General features: G+C 40.9%; 1 protein-coding gene across 1 annotated transcript in view; it reads left to right on the top strand.

The window, feature by feature from the left end:
• The window catches only part of LMOD3 (leiomodin 3), a 71,645-nt gene extending 50,577 nt beyond the window's left edge, over positions 1-21,068 (top strand). The window contains exon 3 of the mRNA XM_069206588.1: positions 15,263-21,068. Coding sequence (XP_069062689.1) covers positions 15,263-15,289 — 27 coding nt within the window. The 3' untranslated portion in view covers positions 15,290-21,068. The remainder of the gene's footprint in view (positions 1-15,262) is intronic.
• The last annotated feature ends 447 nt before the right edge of the window (positions 21,069-21,515 follow it).

The following is a 21,515-nucleotide window of genomic DNA, read 5'->3' as shown; positions in this document are numbered from 1 at the left end:
GTGTGTTTGTGTGTAGAAATGTGTGAGTGTATGTGTGCGGATATGTGGACGTGTGTGGAAGTGTATCCTGGCGACAGGGTCGTCATGAGGGCCATAGTCTCTAAACTGATGGTAAAGCAACACACAAACACAAAAAGCTCATATTAACTTGAACTAGTGTGAATACCAAACGAGCCGTCCTAGAGGGATTGTAGATGAGATCTTTAATGGGTAGACTGGGCATCCATTTTACAATTCTGACATGGTCATGAGTTGATAATGCCCCCACTTTACAACCCACATGAAATCATAAACACCAAAAGAAATAAAGAATTACATATACAAATAATTATAACAGATAATGTTTTTTCTAGAAATGAACAGATAGCAGACTGGGTAAGAATGCATAAAACTGTGAAAAGTTTCCAGAGAAGAATTCTTCTTTAAATGATTCACATATTAACCCTAAAATGGTCTAGCTCAGATGCTTTGTATAGTACCATGACGTGTCTGTGTTCTTTCCTAACAATACTATATTGATAGTGTATCACTTTCTTTCTCATATTTTCCTGTAATTAATTTAGCTCTGTGCCTCTGTCATGTCTCCAGATTGGGAAGACGGTCCAGTTTTTTCATATCAGGGCAGTTATCCTAAAAATGTATCCAGGGTTTATGGAACTACAATCCAGGAAAGACAAGAAACAGACGTTGTGGAAGGCAGTACATGTGAAATGGTAGGGAATACAAAGTTCAATGTGAATCAGGTTCTCATGGTGAACTGAGTCCAGAGAAATAACACCAGGGAGCCAAGGAAGCCTGGAACCTGGATGAATGGCGCAGGAAGCTGCCACGAAAGGGAAGGATAGGGCTGGTAGGAAGCCAGCCCCTGGAACACCCCATGGTGCAGATGGACAGGGCACCAAAGATGGCCATCCCAGAGCCCACTGGTGAGGACATTGCCTCCCTAGGAATCCTGCATGAGCTTGCTGGATGGCAAATAGAGCTCCCGAAGGCACAAAAGGGGTTCCAAACCTTAGAGGGCATGAGGTGGCAAACTGAAGCCTAGGCAGCTAGTGACACCTCTGGAGATCACCTAATTTATTGGGAGAATGACCACTTGTATAGTGAGCTTAAGAGAGCTTTGCATGGGGGACCACATGTGTTGGTGGTCCCCCAATGCTACATGTCCATCCTACTAGGGTTGGCTCACGAAATGCCCGTGGCAAGACATCTAGGGGGGTAGGTCAAGAACTATGCCAGGCTTAGCTCCCACTTTTAGTGGCTCCTGGCGAAGACATACTCAGATATTTTCTGCAGGTTATGCCTCACCTACCAGGCCAGTGGGAAAATAGGGAAAGAACCAAAGACTCACCCTGAATCCCCTACCTGTCATTGGCACCCCCTTTGAAAGAGTGGTCATCAACAATGCTGGACCCCAAAACTGCCTAGGCAACAATATTATCCTTGTTTTGGTCTACCATGCCACTGGATACCCAGAGGCCATTACTCTGAGGACTGTGGCTGCACCTGCAGTGGCTAGGGCCCTGATGGGAATTTTTACTCGTATGGAGTTCCCCAAAGAAGGGGTGTCTGACAGGAGCTCCAATATAATGTCAGTGTACATGATGTCCATGTGCGAGGAGTGCTGGGTAGCCTACAGGTTTTCCACACCCTACCATCCACAGACCAATGGGTGTGTTAAAAAATTTAACAAGACCCTGAATGGCATGACTCTAGGCATGTTTGAGCCCATGATGTGGAAGTAGGACATCGTCTTACCATTCCTGCTCTTTGCCTACAGGGAGATGCCACAGAAGGGAGTTGGGTTTAGCTCATTCAAACTTATTTTTTGGACACCCTATTAGGGGACTGCTCAGTCTGGCGAAGGAGATGTGGGAGAAAGCTCCCAAGAAGCCCCCAGGATGTGTTTACCTGCATGCTAGTCCTCAGAAACCAGACGCCCAAGTTCTGGAAGAAGGCTTCTCAGAACCTGGAAGCTATCCAGAAAGTCATGAAACTTTGTTATGCCCAGAAAGCCATTCTGGTAGTTTCAGCCTGGCCAGAAGGTGTGAGTTATGGAGCCAGTGGAGCCCAGGGCCCTCTAGGTCATTGAATAGGGCCTTATGATTGAGAGGAAGGGAGAGGCTACCTACTTGGTGGACCTCAGCACCCCCAGAAACTCCTTAAGGGTATTCCACATCAATTGCCTCAAACCCCACTATGAGAAGTCTGAGGTCACCATGCTGTTGGTGACAGATGATGGCGTGGAGGAGGAGTGAACTTCTTCTTGACCTCCTGTCATGTAAGGAGAAAGAAGACTCAGTGGAAGCTGTCAATCTCCCTCCTACTCTGACCTCAGAACAACAGAGGGAATGTTGCCAGCTGTTAGGACGGTTTGCCTCACTGTTTTCCTTCACTTCTTGGCTTACACACTTGTGTACCTGAGATATACAAACTGGGGACAGAGTGCCTGTCAAAAACAAAAAAAGACAAAGTGAGGGTCAGCATTAAAGAGGATTTCTCCAAAATGTTGGAATTGAGCCCCTGGTCCATTCTAGTAGTGCTGGCACCCAAAGCTGCCCCACCGGGCACCATCCCAAAACTCAGATTCTGTATAGTCTACAGGGTTTTCAACCCAATCACCAAGACTAATGTTCACCTCATTCCCAGACTGATGACTTGATTGACAGATTAGGGTTTGCCGCATTCCTAAGCACGTTTAACCTTACTTTAGGGTACTGGAAGAAAGCCCATTCTGAGGGGGCAAAAGAGAGGTCAGCATTTCCTACCCCAGAAGGACATTTTCATTTTAAGGGGATACCCTTTGGATTGAAGAATGCCCCTGCAACCTAACAGAAGTCCATGAACCAAGTCTTAGCTGGAATAGAGGCCTTCAGTGCTGCTTACTTGGAAAACAGAGCTGTCTACAGTAGAAGCTTGAAGTACCACTTGTTGCCCTGCAAGGAAGTGCTTCAGGCCCCGCAACATGCAGGCCTAACTATCAAGGCAAGTAAATACCAGATAGGGCAGGGTTCTGTGGGGTACCTGGGACACCTCGTGGGCGTGGGTAAGGCGCAGCCTCTCTAGGCCAAAATAGAGACTGTCCTGGCCTAGGAGCCAAGACAGAAGTGAAGTCCTTCCTGTACCTCACTGGATACTACAAGATGTTTATTAAGGGATATGGTGCCATTGTTGCCTCCTTAGCTAAGCTGACACCCAAGAAGCAGCCCAAAAGGTTGATCTGGACAAAGACTGTAGGAAAGCCTTTGACACCCTTAACACTCCATGTGTACAGCCCCTGTACTCAAGGCCCCTAACCTTTCCCAGGAATTCATTTTGCAAACTGATGCCTCAGAGCATGGTACAGGGCCGGTTCTATCCCAGCTGAATGAGGAGGGCCTAGCTCAGCCTGTAGTCTTCATCAGTAGGAGGCTACTTCCCAGGGAACAGAGGTGGAGTGCTATTCAAATGGAAGCTTTTGCTGTAGGCTTGGTTCTCAAGAAAATGAGACCATACCTGTTTGGGACTCACTTCTGGTTCAGACATACCACAGGCTCCTCAGATGGCTCATGCAGATAAGGGGTAAGACTCCAAAACTGTTGAGGTGTTCTAGCTCCCCAAAGGGAATAGACTTTACAGTGGAACACCGTCCTGGGTCAGCCCAATCCAATGCTGATGGTCTGTCCAGGTTCTTTTGCCTTATTAATGAGAATTCTCAGGAGAGTGGTAGTTCTACCCACTTTCAGCTGGTGGGGATACGTGTTAGACCTGTCAGCATTAGGGTGGTCTTCCCCCAAACGCTTTGCCTTCAGCCCTCTAATTCTAGCTGAATTTGTTTTTGTTGGCCTTAGCACTCAATGCACTTTACCACTGCTAACCAGTGCTAAAGTGTTTGTGCTCACTACCTAAAACATGGTGAAATTGGCTTACACCTAGGTGGCATATTCAATTAATTATATGTCCCCAGGAAAGTGGTATACAATATACCCAGGGCCTGCAATTTAAATGCTACTTGGGGGCCTGCAGCACTTATTGTGCCAACCACCTAAGTAGCACCTTAAAACATGTCCCAGGTCTGGCACTGCAGCCTGAATGCAGTTTTAAACTGCCAATACAACGTGGCAAAATAATCCCCTTGCCAAGTCTTAAACTCCCTTTTTATTACACATAAGCCACCCCTAGGGTAGGCCCTAACTTCCCATAAGACAGGGTGTATTGCAACTACAAGGCTGGACATGTACGTTTAAGTTTTACATGTCCTGGTCGTGAAAAACTCCTAAATTTGTTTTTCCCTACTGTGAGGCCTACCTCTCCATATAATAACATTGGGTTGCCTTATTAGATTTTACTGATTGGATATTTGGCGTCAAACTATTTATTAAATGTACTCTATTTTTCTAAATTGGTGTGGAAATCGTCTGGTGTTGTATTTTCACATTATTACTTTTTGTGTTCTGCATAAATACTTATGAAGTTAAGCCTGATAACTTCTGTGCAAACCCACCAAAGGGTTAAGCACAGGTTAATTTGGTGACTTCTGTGGTTCCCCATGACAGGTATTATGCCTGTTGCTTGAGCATGGTTAACACCTCATCCAACCAATAACCCAATTTCTAAGATCTGTCATGTTATATAATAAGCCTTTTACACTTCCTTTATGTTATCAATTTCTCATCAACCTTCCATCAAACAGCCTTCCTACTAAGATTCTAATAAGGTTTCTGCCTAACTCTAACCCCCACTACATAAGCATTTCCACCAATAAGTACTCCTGCACCATAAGCAGCTTAACCTAACAAAGCTGCCTCACTGAGCTGAACATTAAAAAACCTCCCCTGATATTAAATTCCAACACACATACCTAAACTCTGTCATACTTGAAAATGTTTGTTCAACATCTTTGGAACTCTTAGTTTTTGATTCAACGTTCCCACTGACCACACTGCCAGATCACTGTCCTCTTTCTTTCTGCTTTTTGCAGGTCACCTCACCTACTCATTCTTCTGTGTACAACTTTGACAAAATCTTCTCCCAGAGTGATCTAGTTCAGATAACAATCTTGAGAACCTGAACAGTTCCCCCTTCTTATTTTATTTGCATAACTCACAGTAGGGCCCTTCAAACCATAGTAATCACAAAACCAAGAATCCCACACAAACCCGATTGTCGCACCCAAGCCCTGGCAATTACCCATCTTTCTCTCCCTGTTATGGTGAGAATATCACTGTTAAAAGCCATCTTTAAAACTAAGCTGAAGACAATCCTCTTTGATCTGTAAGATCTGCATGTGTAGTCTGTTCCTTACCTGTGTTGTTGTATTCCTCTAAGCACCAGAACGCTTCTTCGGAGAGGAGCTGCTGTAAATACTGTTGTCTGTCATGCAATGGTCTTTTTTAAGGCTCTATGCATTAAACCTTTTAGCTGTTTCAAACCTTGAGGATCCCCAAGGTTGTAGGTTTGCCACTGCTAAAAGGTTTAGGGGGTCATTCTGACCCCGGCGGTCAAGGACCGCCGGGGCCGGGGTCGGCGGTAGCACCACCAACAGGCTGGCGGTGCTCCGCCGGGCATTCTGACCGTGGCGGTACAGCCGCGGGCAGAAACGGAAAGTCGGCGGTGTACCGCCGCCTTTTCGCTGCCCATGGGAATCCGCCATGGCGGCGCAGCTTGCTGCGCCGCCATGGGGATTCCGACCCCCTCACCGCCATCCTGTTCCTGGCGGTTCCGCCCGCCAGGAACAGGATGGCGGTGAGGGGTGTCGTGGGGCCCCTGGGGGCCCCTGCAGTGCCCATGCCAATGGCATGGGCACTGCAGGGGCCCCCGTAAGAGGGCCCCACTTTGAATTTCAGTGTCTGCTCAGCAGACACTGAAATTCGCGACGGGTGCTACTGCACCCGTCGCACATCCTCCACTCCGCCGGCTCCATTCGGAGCCGGCATCCTCATGGAGGGCTGTTTCCCACTGGGCTGGCGGGCGGCCTTTTGGCGGTCGCCCGCCAGCCCAGTGGGAAACCCAGAATAACCGCGGCGGTCTTTTGATCGCGCAGCGGTATTCTGGCGGTTCCCTCCAGGCGGGCGGCTCCCGCCGCCCGCCGGGGTCAGAATGACCCCCTTAGTGTTCATTTTAGGAGTGAGTAAGGTTTTACCATCTCCTAAAATGGGCAGAGATATGGATTACAAATCACCATTTTAAAGGGACGTTTTGTGGACGTCCCTTGCAAATTGTATTCCTCTTCATATGCATCAATGGTTTTCAAACGTGATAGCAGTTGCAAACTACTGAAAGTTTACCGACCCTCAATGGGAAGGTGCCTCCTTAGCACAACTTCTGCTTTGTGAATCATATTAAATGTTTAAGGGGACTAGGCATGGTCCAGAGCACCACAGCCAACTCTCTCTGAAACATTAAAAAAAGTAAACTTTTTTTAAAAAGCAGCCTTTAAGTAATTTGGGTTGCTTAAACAATGTTTTCTTTATTAAAAAGCAAACACAGGCATGTTGGTCAGCTGACCCTTGCTGGCCACCTTCCCTTTAATTGTGACCAGTCAGAGTGAATCACAATTTACGACTGACCTAATAAATATTAACTAGTAAGTTGGACAGCGACCCACTCCAATTCCTTATTATTCAGACCAATCTGTTAGTACACGGATTGGTTTGCAAAATATGTTTCTGACTGCAAAAAGTAGATTTGCAAATTGTGGTCATCTGTCTCTTAGAAACAAGCAAACATTAGAAACAAACCTACCCATTAAGACAAACTCAAAACAACAGGTTCTCTGCATCTGACATCCTAGTTTTACCAAGTCAGACGATCACTGATCCTGAAAGGCACACTTTTTGATCTGTCTCTCTCCCCTGAAACAAACTACAGCAACTATTCTGCATCGCTACTCATCTGTTGCTTCCAACACAACCTCACCAGAATACTGACTATCACCTTTTCATACTACCCATCCTGCCACGTCAATAACAATCCACAGGTCACCTATGAAAAGCCAGACCTTGATCTACACTAAAAGCTGATGTTCAGGAACTGGGTTGTTAAATTAAGGTGGAGAGAGGCTGCATTCTTGACGTGACCTGGGACTTAGCCCCCAAACATTCATCACTCATAGGAAACCCAAGCTTGGAACAAACGGCAGGGAGGCTCTCTGTGAAAATGTGCTTGGTGCACAAACAGCAACACCAAAAAACAACATCACAGAATTAAACAAACACAATAACACTCACAAACAAATTTAGTAAAAAGGAACACACTGTAATAATAAAAATGACACGAGAATAGAATATGTCTGGTGTACAGATACAAAGTTATATAAACACTATCTAGCATTCTTTTTCCCTTCAAAACAATGTTTGTTTTAACAAACCACTAAGCAGGCTGTGATTCTCAAAAACATCCTGAGGGATCAGCAAGGCATTGGGTATTGGCATGGAAACCAAGGAGTAACCACAGGAAATAATTTTAAGACCAAATCATTTTTAGTGGATGAATAATTGTCCAGATTGTAGGACTGTAACCTCTTCCATTATGCTCCTAAAATTTCCAGACTTCCGTGGCAGGCTTCTTGGACAGCCGACTGTGAGCGTAAGTGGGAAAGGGCACTTCCCCTCTTCTATTCAAGGCACAACCAAAACTCCAGTCACAAAAGATTTTGCTAATTTCCTTCTAAGTGAGCACAGGTCCTCCGATTTTTCTGACCTGTTATGCTTCCTAGCCATGGTAGAAGAAGCATTGCAGCAACCAGCTACCTTCTGGATAGAGCTGTGCCCTATGCTTATTGTGGAACTGACAAAAGCACCCTCCCTGGCCATCATAGATTCTTTTCAAGTTTCCAAATTCATAGGTTTCTCGAGTCAAACAGTTTAAAAATCCCTTCACAGAGAGGGAATTCTTTCAGTTGGTACACGTCTTGTATCTTCTTCTGTCCAAGCATCTCTCTGGCTAGAAAGTGGATGAGTGTCATTTCCTCGATTTAACTGTGTGTGGTAAGACCTTTAAATCAAATCAGACAATAGTGACCCTCCAAAAGACATTTGACATCTGTTCCCCAGCCTCTCTTCCTTACTTCTTACTTCGACAGAAATCATGGATGGATCGGCCACTCTCCTGCCTCATATTTGTAGCAGCAACTCAATTTTCCTCATCTTAATCCAAGCCATCCTTCATTTACCCAAGCAAATATCACCTCTTGTACCTTGATGGTTTTCCCAATATGAAGGTTCATTTGATCTCCTTTCACCTTTCCCATTGCTTTTGCTGCAAGAAGCTAATAAGGATGCCAGAAAGGTGGGAATTGAAAAGCTTGGGCACATAGGTGCAGCAATGACTAGGAACAGGAGTCATTTGGAGCTCAGGTTTTTGAAGCCCATCAGAGGCTGGAGGCCTTTGGAAGTGCAGAAATAGGGAGAGTGAAGGAAAAAACACACTGCAATAGAAATGACAACAATGGAGAGCCATTGACATGCATCTAACTACATGTCCTCACCAGGACATCTTATCCCCCTTCCATCTCATCTATTCTAATTAGATGACCACAGCAAATCTAGTACATAAAACCCTCCTCCTGGTCACCAGCACAGTTCTTGCTGCTCCTGGATCCCAAGTACTGGGTCAAGGATGACTGCAACTCCCAAGTGCACAAGCCTCTCAAACCATACACAGAACTGAAATATGGCAGGGATAGGGTAGCTATTAGAATGTAGCTATGCAATAAGACAAAAAACAGCCCCCATGGAAAGTGACACCCCCTAGCCACTGCACCAAATGCTAGGGGAGGAGACCAGGAACATCCCTCTAACCCCTTTTTTCATCTCTCACATTTGGTAATGCAACCATGTGTGACCAGCTCTTCTGCTACACTTCTATCAATACAAAATCATGACTCATGCTTCATCAGACTCCCCATCGCTGCACCCCCACCCCCAAAGGCTGTGTCCTGATCTCCACAATGAACATAGTGGCAGCGAGTATGACAAGGAACCTCTAAAATGAAGCAGCCCTATTTTAAGTACTGCACGACTGTTTGCTGCATGGACCTGTAAGCTTCGATTGTACCCTGCTGATAATTTTATGGAAAAATAGCATCAAATTTGTTTTTAACACTTTTAATCACCTCACTTGGAAATTGACGTCTTTCTCATTGGAATCAATTAAGTGCTTTGCTGCTGTGAAAAGCAACACTTGGAATTGCTTTTATTCTACAGATGGTCGAAAAATAACTGCAACACTTAGCAACACATTTCCAACCACTGTACTTAAAAATGCAATATTAGGGGTTATCCCTATACCCTTAACTCCTAATCCCTAACCACTAAAAAACCTATACCCAAAATCTCAGTTCCCATACCCCAGACTCTTAACCTTTTATTCCAAACCCTTAACCCTATACAATTAATCCCTATCGCAAGCCTTAAGCTTTATACCTCATATCCTTAACACCTACACCCCAAACCCTTAACTCTTAATCCTATACATCAAACCCTTAATCCTATACCCATAGCCCACCAGCCCAGATCTTTAACTCTATACCATTAACTTCTTTTTTTATAACCACATTTTATTGACTTTTGGTTGTAACAAATATTAGTGGCACACAATATGAATACCTTTCACTCTTGATCAGTACTCATAGCCTTAACTTCTGCGTCCTTAACCCAATAGTGTTATAGCTTATACCTCAAAACCTTAATGCTACACTCCTCATCCATAATGCTATACACCAAGCCCTGAACTATATATCCTTAACACACAACGCCTAACACAGTACCCTTACACCAACCACAGTCTTTTAACCTCTTAAATCTTAACTGCTTCAATATATTCCCTTAAAACCTAACCCTATAAACCCATCCCGGTTTAACTATTCCCCAAACCCTTAACCCAAACAACTCTACCTACCCACTAACATGTCTTTGAATTTTTATTCTTTCTGTATATCCTTAGCCACTAACCTGTAACCTGACACTTTTAACCTCTATATCCTGAACACTATACCCCTAAATCTTCATTCCTAACCCTTAACTCCTTAACCCACAACACCTTTATGCCCTAACCCACAGACCTCAAACCCTTAAGTCTACATCCCATGCCCTTAACCCTAAATGTATACCCTACACCAAATACACTTAACCTCTAACCATTAAACCTTTTCATGCTGCTCTGTCAGAAGCATTCTTTTTTCCAAAGTATTTGTTTTCAAAACTAACCATTGAAAAAATGTATTTTTAAAAGTGTTGCTTTTAACGTTTTGAGGGAAAACCAGGTGTTCCTGCTGTGATCATCTGATGTAGGTGTTTGTGAATTTGCCATTACACTGGTTACCATTAGAAGCATGCAGGTTATATTGTCCTTCCAAACCAGAAATCAAGGCACTGTGCACCTCTTCATCCACCTGTATCCCACTGAGATTATTAGAAGAGACTGCTAGAGGATTCAATGGTCATACACCAGGGACTGGAATCGTCTTAATGTGACCTCCCTGTAGTCCAATAGTCACACTGCAAACAGCCACAGCTCCATTTTCAGCATTATTGTGACACCTCCTGGCTCCATAACCCATACCCCATATTGAGGGTAGAAGAGGTATGATTCAAAAGCTCAGTAGGGCCATGAAGGGTAGAATGTCATTCCCTTCTTGAATCAGAACCAGAACCGAGTATTAGTCATTTGCTCTTAACTGCTTTGACAGGCAGGATTCTGGGCTTCCCATCTTCACATACTCTCAAATCCTCCACACACCCCAACTTCTTCTCATTCATCACAACTCATCTAGTCCAAGGGTTATCCTGTCAAAGGACTACTGTATCTTTCCTGATGCCCCCCCCCACTGGTGCCTCCAGAAAACCCTCTACTTGAAAGTATAGCCCTAAGAGCAAGGCAGCAAAGGCACACAACTAACTCTTCAGAAACAGGAATGAGGATGAGTGGTTAAAACACATGGCACTTCAGAGCACTGGAGGCAACTGCACTGTGATGTAATTTCCTCTGCTTCCATTATTGTGCTAAGTATTTTTAAAACTTAAAGAAATCCTACTGTCTTTTCATGAAAGGTATCTTACTTGGTCCAGATATCTGGCTGTAGGCATACCATCCCAGTACACAGATGACCAGAGTCTTAGCTGTGGAGTGAAAACAATGTTGGACAAGTTATCCAAAACCCATACAAAGAATGGAGAAACAGTCAGCAGGAAGTGATGCATCTAAAGGATTACTGACATCATCCATCCCACTGTTCAACACTGATGAGTGAGTATTCCTAAGGGCCACATCAATAATGTTAGAACATGTAACTGAAAAGTGCATACATCCAGGGATAGCAGTGGGAGCAGGAAAAACGTATTCCGATTCTTGATGGTGCTGACGGCAAAACACAAAAAAACCCACAAAATGTTATACGTCAAACTAGAAAGACTTACATTATCTTCAAAAGATTAAATTAGCCAATGAACTTTGAATATGTTAAAAATATATCACAATGATACCTCTACAAAATTGTCTTGGCTAGGAGCATTTCAGAAAGAGGGCAGTAATATCTGTGAGTGGTGAGTCATGGAAACCTGGACTCTGCTAACTAGTTGACGTTTGGAATTTGAACTTTTGGACATCATGGCTGTTGCAGTTCATGATACAGTTTGCTGATTTATCTGCAAAATGACTTTGTTTTCACTTCTGATATCCAGGCACTGATGATAGTTTTACATGGCTGTTCTTAAGAGCACATCACAGTGTTTGCTCCAGATGTGTGTGGTGAAGACTCTTCTGCAGGTGCACATCTGACATTTGGTATTTAAACAGCTTGTGGCATTGTGTGCACTTTATGGTTAACTTATATAAAAATGTGAGATTAGCGAATGGAAGATTTCCTTTTTTGGTGTGTGTTTGCCAGGCCCCCCAAACAGCTAAAAGGTCAACATCTGCAGCTATTCAGGTCCAAAGAAATTTAGGGGAGCAATACCAAAAAGATTAATTTCCTTACACCAACCACAATACCAATAATACAGAGGGAGAACTCTCACTGGCCAGATACATTTGAGTGCAAGGTCCTGTAGTTACTGTTGTAACATTAGCAGAATGTTACAACTAACAAATTAGTATCTTCAACCCTCCTGTGAAATGCGGTCACACTACCTACACAATGTTTTGTGTCATGTAGTAGCAAATAACACAATGCATAGTGTCACGAAGTAGCAAATAAACCAATACATCACTTCCTGTGATGTTCTCTCCCCCAATTCATCCCCCTATAATCTGGTAAGTACTTACTTTTTCTGAGCAAACATTTGTGATGTTAACTTCTGTCTAATTCTCTTTGCCTATTTTATAGTGTGCTCTTCGGGTCATGTTGTGCGGTGCTCAGACCTCTGGTCTGGTTCATGCTAAATAAAACTATATTAAAATAAATAAAGTCTGGCCCACTGTGTAACACATTGATAAAAGTACTGATACAAAACTGTAGTCTGAAATGTGTTTACAGAAGGGCATACCTCTCTAAGTATACACTTAATTTGACAACTGTTCCATTTTTTTTCTCTCTCTACCATGTTTGAACAGACTTGTGGTCATAGACAAAGCACATGCATTGCATGGAAAGAGAGAATCAGTGGTTCTGGTGGTTCAGATGTGATTTGCCGCCCAGACTGGTGCATGTTGATATCTATTAAAACTGTCACAACTACATTATATAAACCAAGCAATCACTCAAAAACCCATAAAGATTAATGGTTGGATCACATAGAAATACATTCCAAAAATAAGGGGCTATTTCGAAGGAGATTCAATTACAGTCCTTGATCTTGATGTTCATCACCTGGGAGAGCAACGCCCTTGAAATCATGAGAAACACCCCTTCCATGATCTTTTTGTCTTTAAATTCTATCTTTTTTTGTCCCCACTTGGGATTTTGAAATTGATTCTGCCCAAGTAATCTTGTCCATCCAAGCACTATCTTCTATTATTACACAAGGAACAAAGCTTTGTATCTCCTACTATCAGTCCACATTGCTAACATAGACTTTCTATGACTCCATACCATTTAAAGCTAGACTAGGCCTTGATTCAGATTTTGAGGGCCATATCATATAAAGCGAGCACTCTGAGTACTGCATTTAGATTGGTGTCTTAAGTGGTTAAATAGTAGGAGCAACTCTATTGTACAATGTTATACAGAAGTAAATTGTTGCTTGTCACAGGGAATGTCAAGGCAGGTGCAGATTTTGGCTGGAAATATATTAGCATTTGTTGGCATACCTAAAGTAAACAACTGAACATAATGCAGTAACAAACACAAAGTAACATAAGAACACAATGACAACATAACAGAGCACATCACCCCAAAACAGTTAAAATTGAAAATAACATAATAACCACAGAACAACAAAGCAAAATAACATGGCAATAATGCAGCATCAAAACAGAGGAGCACAAAAATAAACAACAAAACATATCACCACTGCAACAAAATAGCCCACAACAAATGTGCACAAACATTCTTGTCACACACTACCACCTGCAGAATACTGTTTTCATAATGTGGTGGTAAAAGGTGTTAGGAGCAAGCACTGCAACCAAAGACATAAAATAGCAACTGCTCAGAATCTTTTTTAAACATGTTTATCCACCTGGTCTTGCAGTGTCTTGTCCTACTTCACAAACACACAGCCAACTTTGGATTCGCTTTCTACTACTTTTGTCAAACAGATTGCCCTACTCTGTTTTCCTTCCAGCACTCATCCACATAGGCTTCATTTCTATTATGATTTGAGGGTCCTAACAGAGTTTGATAAATGTCAACAGTTACTTTCAACAGGCCACTAGTGGACCTTCGGTAATACAACCCTGCTCTCCACACTTTATCACTTCTCAACCGGTTCCTATTTTTTAGCTCCCTCTATCCCTCCAGTGCTTCTTTGAGGGCATTTGATTCTCTTTTTTGAAACCAAGTTCCTTGAAAATCTCTGCTGGGCAGATTTTTTTATCATGTCACTTCTCCAATGTAATAATCCTATCCAGTAGTTTCTGGATATCAATAGGGATCGTCCTATTTCTGTTCCTCTAATCCTGAGCCCCCCAATGCCCCATAGGCTTCTCCTATATTTAGCAATTAGCTTGTATTTGTGGTTGTATTTTGAATTTAATAACACCCTGATCTAATTATTCTTCAGCTCCTCTGTCGTATACCAGGTACTAAACTTTAGCATTTGCCCTTTCTGTCAGGGGACTAATCAATGGTATAGTAATTATCAAGATTAATTAATGTACTATCTCCTTTTTGGTTCCTTCAATAGCCTGTTGCCTCCTTGGATAATGTTATCGGCTTTGCTCTGCCCACCGTTTTCAACCTTCCCAAATAAATACCAACGCATCAGTTTTGACTGCATGTTGAATGGCTCTGGTTTTATACAGTGCTCTCGTCTTGTTAAAGAGCCATTCGACATGCTGTTGAAAGTGAGGAGTTGGTGTTTATCTTGTTAGGTTGAAAAAAGGAGTGTCGGACAAATCTGATAACCTATATTAGTCTTCAAGACACTACTTGGCACAACTCCCTTATATCTTTGTATTTAGATACCGAAACTCACTCATCCAATTAAAAATGGTGTGAAACCGGGTGGAACAAGTGCAAGAATTGAGTGGAAAGCCATCAAATTAGAAGCAGGGTATTGAAATAGACAAGAAAGCCATCCATTCATGAGCAAGAAGCTTACCCAGAGCCCACTCTAATTATTTGCTGAAGCATTAGTTATGATACTGTCTGCGGCGAACAGCTAGGGATGTCTGTAGCAAGAGTGCCACAATAATTTCAGTAGAAATGGGTTTCTTACCCAAAAAACTGATCTGAATGGTTCTGAAAGATAAATCGCTGTACCATGTTTGTACTCCTTTTGTATTTGAAATACAAAGGTATCACTTCCTACAAAATCAATGTTTTGTTTCAGCAGCTCAACATGGCCATGGTAGGAGGCCTGGAATTGCCAAAAACAATTGTATCTTGTTATGTTTTAATAAAATGCACTTTGTTACTAAACAGGCTTTTCAATTTGTTTTACTTATATTTTATTTAATAATTTTGTTTTACGATATATATATGTGTGTGTGTGTGTGTTTTGCCATTTGTATGAGTTTCATATGTGTAGTTAAACAGAAATAGACTTGTTTATTGACTACCAATCACAATAGTAATTGTACCCGGTGTTATGGCATGGTTTCCCTGTGTGTTAAATTTAAAAAAACACCAGACTATATTCTAGTTAAATTGTAAATATATTTCTCTTGTTCTTCTCCACAGGTGCCAGTGCCCAAAGAGCTGGAGTAAATTGATCAATTCATTGGGAAAGAACTATTACTAAAGATTATTCAAATGTAGCTTTCAATGCCGTCTAACAATCTTCTTCAAACAATGAAATTGATAAAAGTATTCGGTGAACAATGCTGAACTGGGATAAGAGAAAACGAAGACCTGTGCCATCAACTGTAAATTTGATGACTTTGAATGCTACATCGCAACACCTGTTCCCTCAGTTCAATAATACCCATCTCTATAAAAGATCTACGTAATAAAAAAATGAAGTAAGAACACAGTTCTACGATATAACATAAATATTTTGAAATAGATAGTTTCATCTTGGGCCTTTTTCCAAAGCACAGTCTTGCTTGCGCAGCAATGTTTCCTGCTGAGTACCAGTTGACATCACTACAGTGTTTCACCAACTATTTCTAATGAGTTCTCGGAGACTTCGGACAAAGAGAATCAATTTTGTAAGTTATTTACTGAATTCTAAGTTCTAAATTCAGTGACTTGGCTTGGTGGATTTAGATACAAATAAAGTAGTTCCTCTTAGAAGGGTATTCATTCCCAGCTCTAACAGTTTCTGGCCAGTTCTGACCATTGTTATGTTATGTCATGTAGATTTGTAAGGTGCACTATCACCCAGGAGGGTATCCTGACAAGGAGCAGGTGTGAATCTAGCCAAACCAATGGCATTGTAGCACTAGTCGAAAAGCCAGGTCTTTAGCTTCTTGTGGAATTGAGGAGTAGGCTCTTATGTGTAGCATCAAGTCATCCCACACGTTAGGACTTATGTAGGAGAATTTGTGACTACCAGATCTGCTTTTCTATATGCATGAGATATGTGCAAATAAGAGACCGGACAAGCGGAGGTGCCTGAAAGGTTTGGGAAAGTAGATGTGATTGTTGAGGTATGCTGGGCCAGTGTTATGCGGTGCCTTGAAAGTGTACGTGACGCATAGCCCGCCACTGAACAGTGACCACAGCGCTCCCCCCTCCCGAAGCATGGAAGAGGGCCGTGGACTTCTGTGGAAAACTTGAAGAACTTACTTACAAGGCAAGAGGTTGTCCCAAGAAATTCCACAAGGTTTGGAGAAATGGTAGGACTGCCACAGTCTAATGGGCTAACTATCCCTCCCTGCTAATGTTGTGTGACAGTAGGTATTGTGTACAATGTTTGCAGCTGGTACTTTATTGTAAGTTTAAAGCTACTCATTTTTGTATTTGCATAGAATGCAGTGTACATTGCCCATGTTTGGTATGTGAAGCAATAAAGTGTTTCTTTTAAAAAAAAGTGTGCATGAGGATTTAGAAATGTGTTTGGTTCTGTAAGGGAAACCATTGGAGCTCTTCAGGTGAATTAGAGTATGTTGGATTGTTTGTGGTAATATTACAATTCTAGTAGTTGTGTTACCAGAACTGGTAATGGCGGCAGTACCAAAATTTATAATTAAATGGGGAATAAATAGCACATGGAAACTATGCTTTGATATATTTTGCCACATTTAGAGATGCAGAGTTAACACCATTTTTATACTGCTGCTAACAATTATGGATTTCCTGCGCAGCAAACTTAAAAACTGATTTCCTTGATGCTACAATACCAATTTCCTCTAAATATAAACCAAAATGAAATCACTTAGATTCACCCATGATATACACATACAATACGTTGCTCAAGTGCCTTGAAAGTGTACGTGAGACATAGCCCGCCACTGAACAGTGACCACAGCGCCGCCCCCCCCCCCTCACTGAGGCATGGAAGAGGGCCATGGACTGGTGTGGAAAACATGAAGAACTTACTTACAAGGCAAGAGGATGTCCCAAGAAATTCCACAAGGTTTGGGGAAAATGGTAGGACTGCCACAGTCTAATGGGCTAACTATCCCTCCCTGCTAATGTTGTGTGACAGTAGGTATTGTGTACAATGTTTGGAGCTGGTACTTTATTGTAAGTTTAAAGCTACTCATTTTTGTATTTGAATAGAATGCAGTGTACACTGCTACTGTTTGCTATGTAAAGCAATAAAGTGTTTCTATAAAAAAAAAGTGTGCATGAGGAGTTAGAAATGTGTTTGGTTCTGTATGGGAAACCATTGGAGCTCCTTCAGGTGTGGTATAAAGTGAGTGCAGCATTGGAGGTTGAGAGCGATTCTTGCTGCTGAGTTCTAATGGTCTGCAGCCTTCTGGTGAGTTTTATGTTGATCCCGGCATTCTTGTGCTGAAACTGTTATGTGCAGGTTCTTGTCTCAGCTTTAAAAGTTGTCTGTCACTAGTGGCCTCCTCTCTAAGTCATTGCTTCCATCCCACTTTCACAACATCTTGGACTTACTGTCACAGTCATAATCCTTTGCCCCCACCAATGGTAGGTACATGAAAGGGCCTTTATGATCGGTCTTTCTGTGAGTAATGTTTTTTTTTTTTTTTACACTGCCTTCACCGATATGAAAAACTCCTCCTCAGAGGAGGAACCCAAATCAATAAACTACAATACATGTGCATGCTCACTTTCTCTTTTAACGTGAATCTCACTTCATGCAGCTAGGATTGTCGAATCCAACTTAATACAGGTCTCCAGACTAGAACTGTACATTATAGCCTGGGGTGTGGTTCCAGATATTTAAAAAAAGCATAGTTGAAAAAAATGTACGTTTCAAAATACATGAAGGAACGTTTCATTGGGAGAATTACTGAATGAGAAAAGAAGTGTCAACTAAATTCACTCTTTGTTAACATGAGGTCCTCCTTGAGTATCTCACACTCTGTTTAACCAGACATGCAGTAACAAAAAAACAGAGGAATGAAATCTGGAGAATATTATACTAAGATAATTTTTTTTAAACTACACATTTTTGGACTGGGGAGGGAGGTTATGAAGTTGAAGTTACAAATAGCTGATTTTATTATCTTCCCTTTTAAGTATTAAACATGACGAAATGTAATTTTCATGAAGTAGTTTGGGCCTTGATGATGTTATATGCTGAGTATGCTGTCCAACAGAGACAGACAATGAGTTGCAGTCATCTGTGGGATTACAAAGGAAATTTATGATCACAATAGATGCTTTTAACTTATGTACACGTGCAACTAGTATGTTTGTTCCAGAAGCAGATTCTGAGACAAACTATGGAACCATGAGAAACAGATGGATCAATGTTTTAACAGTAATGTAAGAAAGTGTTTACTGGCTGAATGTGTGCCCTTTTGGCAATGGAGTGCCTAATAGAGGTTTGAAGATTTTAACATTCCATAGGATACAAATAGGGTCCAACTTTAGGGTGATTGATATAGATTTCTAGGCAACAATAAAAGGATGAATTAGAGTATGTTGGGTTGATTGTGATAATATCACAATTCTAGTAGTTGTGTTACCAGAATTGGTAATGGCGACAGTACCACAAATTTAGAATTAAATGTGGAATAAATAGCACATGGAAACTATGCTTTGACATATTTTGCCACATTTAGAGATACAGAGTTAACACCATTTTAATACTGCTGCTAACAATTATGGATTTCCTGCACAGCAAACTTAAAAACTGCTTTCCTTGATGCTACAATACCACTTTCCTCTAAATATAAACCAAAATGAAATCACTTAGATTCACCCTTGATATACACATAAAATACGTTGCTCAAGAGCCTTAAACACTAGCTCCTCTGAAAATCATTATACAAGCAAAGGCTCATATCATCAAGAGATTGAAGAAGTTCGCTCAAATGAACCCAGTACCACAGCCACAACTCCTCGAAGACCATCAGAAGTAATGTGTGACTGAGAAACAGATGCACTCAGGACAACAGTGCCACAACAGAGGTCATCACATCACCAGACTAGAAGTGAAGAAATGTAAGAAGGACAACTACAGTGTGTTATTATACCCCTCCAAAACTGCATTTGGTAATAGCCTGCCTGCCACTTTAGTAAAGGTTTGTGGTCAGTAGAGTCGTTCTGGATAGCTTTACTTTGCCACTGTATCTATGGCTTCCCCTGTAATATGTACTTGGCACCATGGCTAGTAACAACAGGGGGTGGTTTCACTTTCTCAGCTATTCTGAGGCTAAACTGGCTTAAATCTTTCCATGTAGGAAGTACTAAGCTGACGTTAAGTTTCCATCTATAAAAAATATATATGTACACATAAAAAATATAGTGTAATATTGTGTGATAAATCTGATGCTGGCTCCCCCTCACCATAAACAAATATAGACATTTATGCAAGCTGTGTGGAAATACCTACATAGACAACAATTATCAAACCTTGATAACCAACCACTGATAGTTTAAATAAAATAGTTAACATTTATATGAATACTCCAGTTTATCATCCCTACTCAATGAACATAAACAATTTCCAATTGAAAGCAGTTGTTCTAAATGACTTGTACTTTTTCCTTTAATTCTAAAAAGCATAAATAAATAGTTCAGTTCATTCAAGCATCTGAATACCTTAACAGGCGATTAGTGTGCTATACAGATAGACATAACATAACATGGAAATTACTATAAGGCTCAGTTGTAGACTTTAGTTCTCTTAAGGAAGAATATTGTATATTCCACAATGTATGCTTTCTCAGGCCCGCTTGTTGTATTGTGAAGAATAACATGAAGCATTCTTATTTAACTTTCATTAAAATAGCTCTTCCATTGAATACATAAACAGCACTTGCAACATGCTCATTCTGTGTTTGCTTTTTAGTCAAATTTCACTGGTTTTGTGTACATATCAATAATGAAAGTAAAACTATGTTGAGCTTCAATGCACAAGCTTGAAATGTCAGTTTCACACTAAAACAATATTCCTTTTATGAGCGTTAAGAAAAATGTAAATGTGTACTTTCCTCTCTCAGGTTTCATGAGCTGTGGTTTCATGATCCTTGCCCAGTTTGTGATGATAGTTCAATTAATAATAGCTGATTATATACTGAAATAGTTTTCAATTTCAGCGTCACTATCTTGCAAAGAACAGAGAATGTATTTTTTGACAATGAAAACTGAAACATTTCCAGTTTTGTTAGGTAACCATTTTTGTGAAAGACAAATATCTCCAACCAGCTACCATCTGTCATTCATCCAAGGGTGTGGAGGTTTATAAATATCTACTTGCCAAGGAAAGGAAGCTTCAGATATGTACTTTTCCCGTTAAATAATCCACTTCTACCTTTTGGCACCCTGTGGGTAGGTGACAAACAATGGCAGCATTCTCGTTTAACAGAGCTCTGATAATGGCTTCTCTAATTATGCTTGGAGAATTCTGGTGGCATTATAGTTTCAAATTGTTGAAATTTTGGAAATGTGTACATGCTTTTATACTGAAACCACTGTCAGTAATGCAAACTGAGCTCAAGTTTAACATTTAATTGGAACACTCGCTCTAATAGCAAAGGCAACAACTCATACATATTGAAATAAATCATGCCTTAGTGGTAGGCAACCCTTTTACACATATCTATAATGAGGTACTGTAAACTGGCAGCCAAACGGTTTGTGTTGCAGGGGATTAGGCATACTTGTCCTATGGACAAAATAAACATGAAAACTTGTGGTTCTTCACCCAAACAGTGGGTTCAGACTTTATGAGTGTAAAGTTACTACTAGTAACTTCACACACATAGACATAGATCTCTGCCACTTGGTGGAGAGCCCTCTATGGGAAAGTAAACAGAAAACTATTAGAATGTATTATTTAAAAAAACATTTAAAAAAAATAAAAATCTTAGTTAATTTTAAATACTTATTTTTAACCTAGAAAGAATAAAATACATTGCTAACTGAATGGATAGCAAATCATTAACTTAAACTTATTAAATTAATGTATTAATAATAAATGTTCAACAATCATTTTTAAAGATTGCACCTAAGTAACAATTTTATTTAACGTGTTTTACATTTTGTTAAAGTTATATGTATAGTTAATTTTCATTATTTTTAAGTTTTAATAAAAGTTTAAAGGTGTAACAGAATGTAATCGAATGTTTTTAAATTAAGTTGATTAATATTTAAAATAAATAATTTACATATTATATATGTATATATATCTATGTGTGTGTATGTATGTATGCATATTTCATTTATATGTCAAAATAATTTAATAAATGTATGAATTTAACATTATTTCCTAAGGGGGGGGTATTTTAGTTGCCTGCCTTCATTGTGTTTCTATGGGAGTATGTTGCAGTATCTATAAATCACAAATCACAATGAGTGGTGCTTAATTTACTCCAAAGCTGAGCTTGAGTACCTTTACACATTT

This window comes from Pleurodeles waltl, chromosome 9 (assembly GCF_031143425.1).
Source record: "Pleurodeles waltl isolate 20211129_DDA chromosome 9, aPleWal1.hap1.20221129, whole genome shotgun sequence".
NCBI classification, from domain to species: domain Eukaryota; kingdom Metazoa; phylum Chordata; class Amphibia; order Caudata; family Salamandridae; genus Pleurodeles; species Pleurodeles waltl.
The sequence above is the reverse complement of the archived record's forward strand: the minus strand, read 5'-3'. Positions and strand labels throughout refer to the sequence as shown.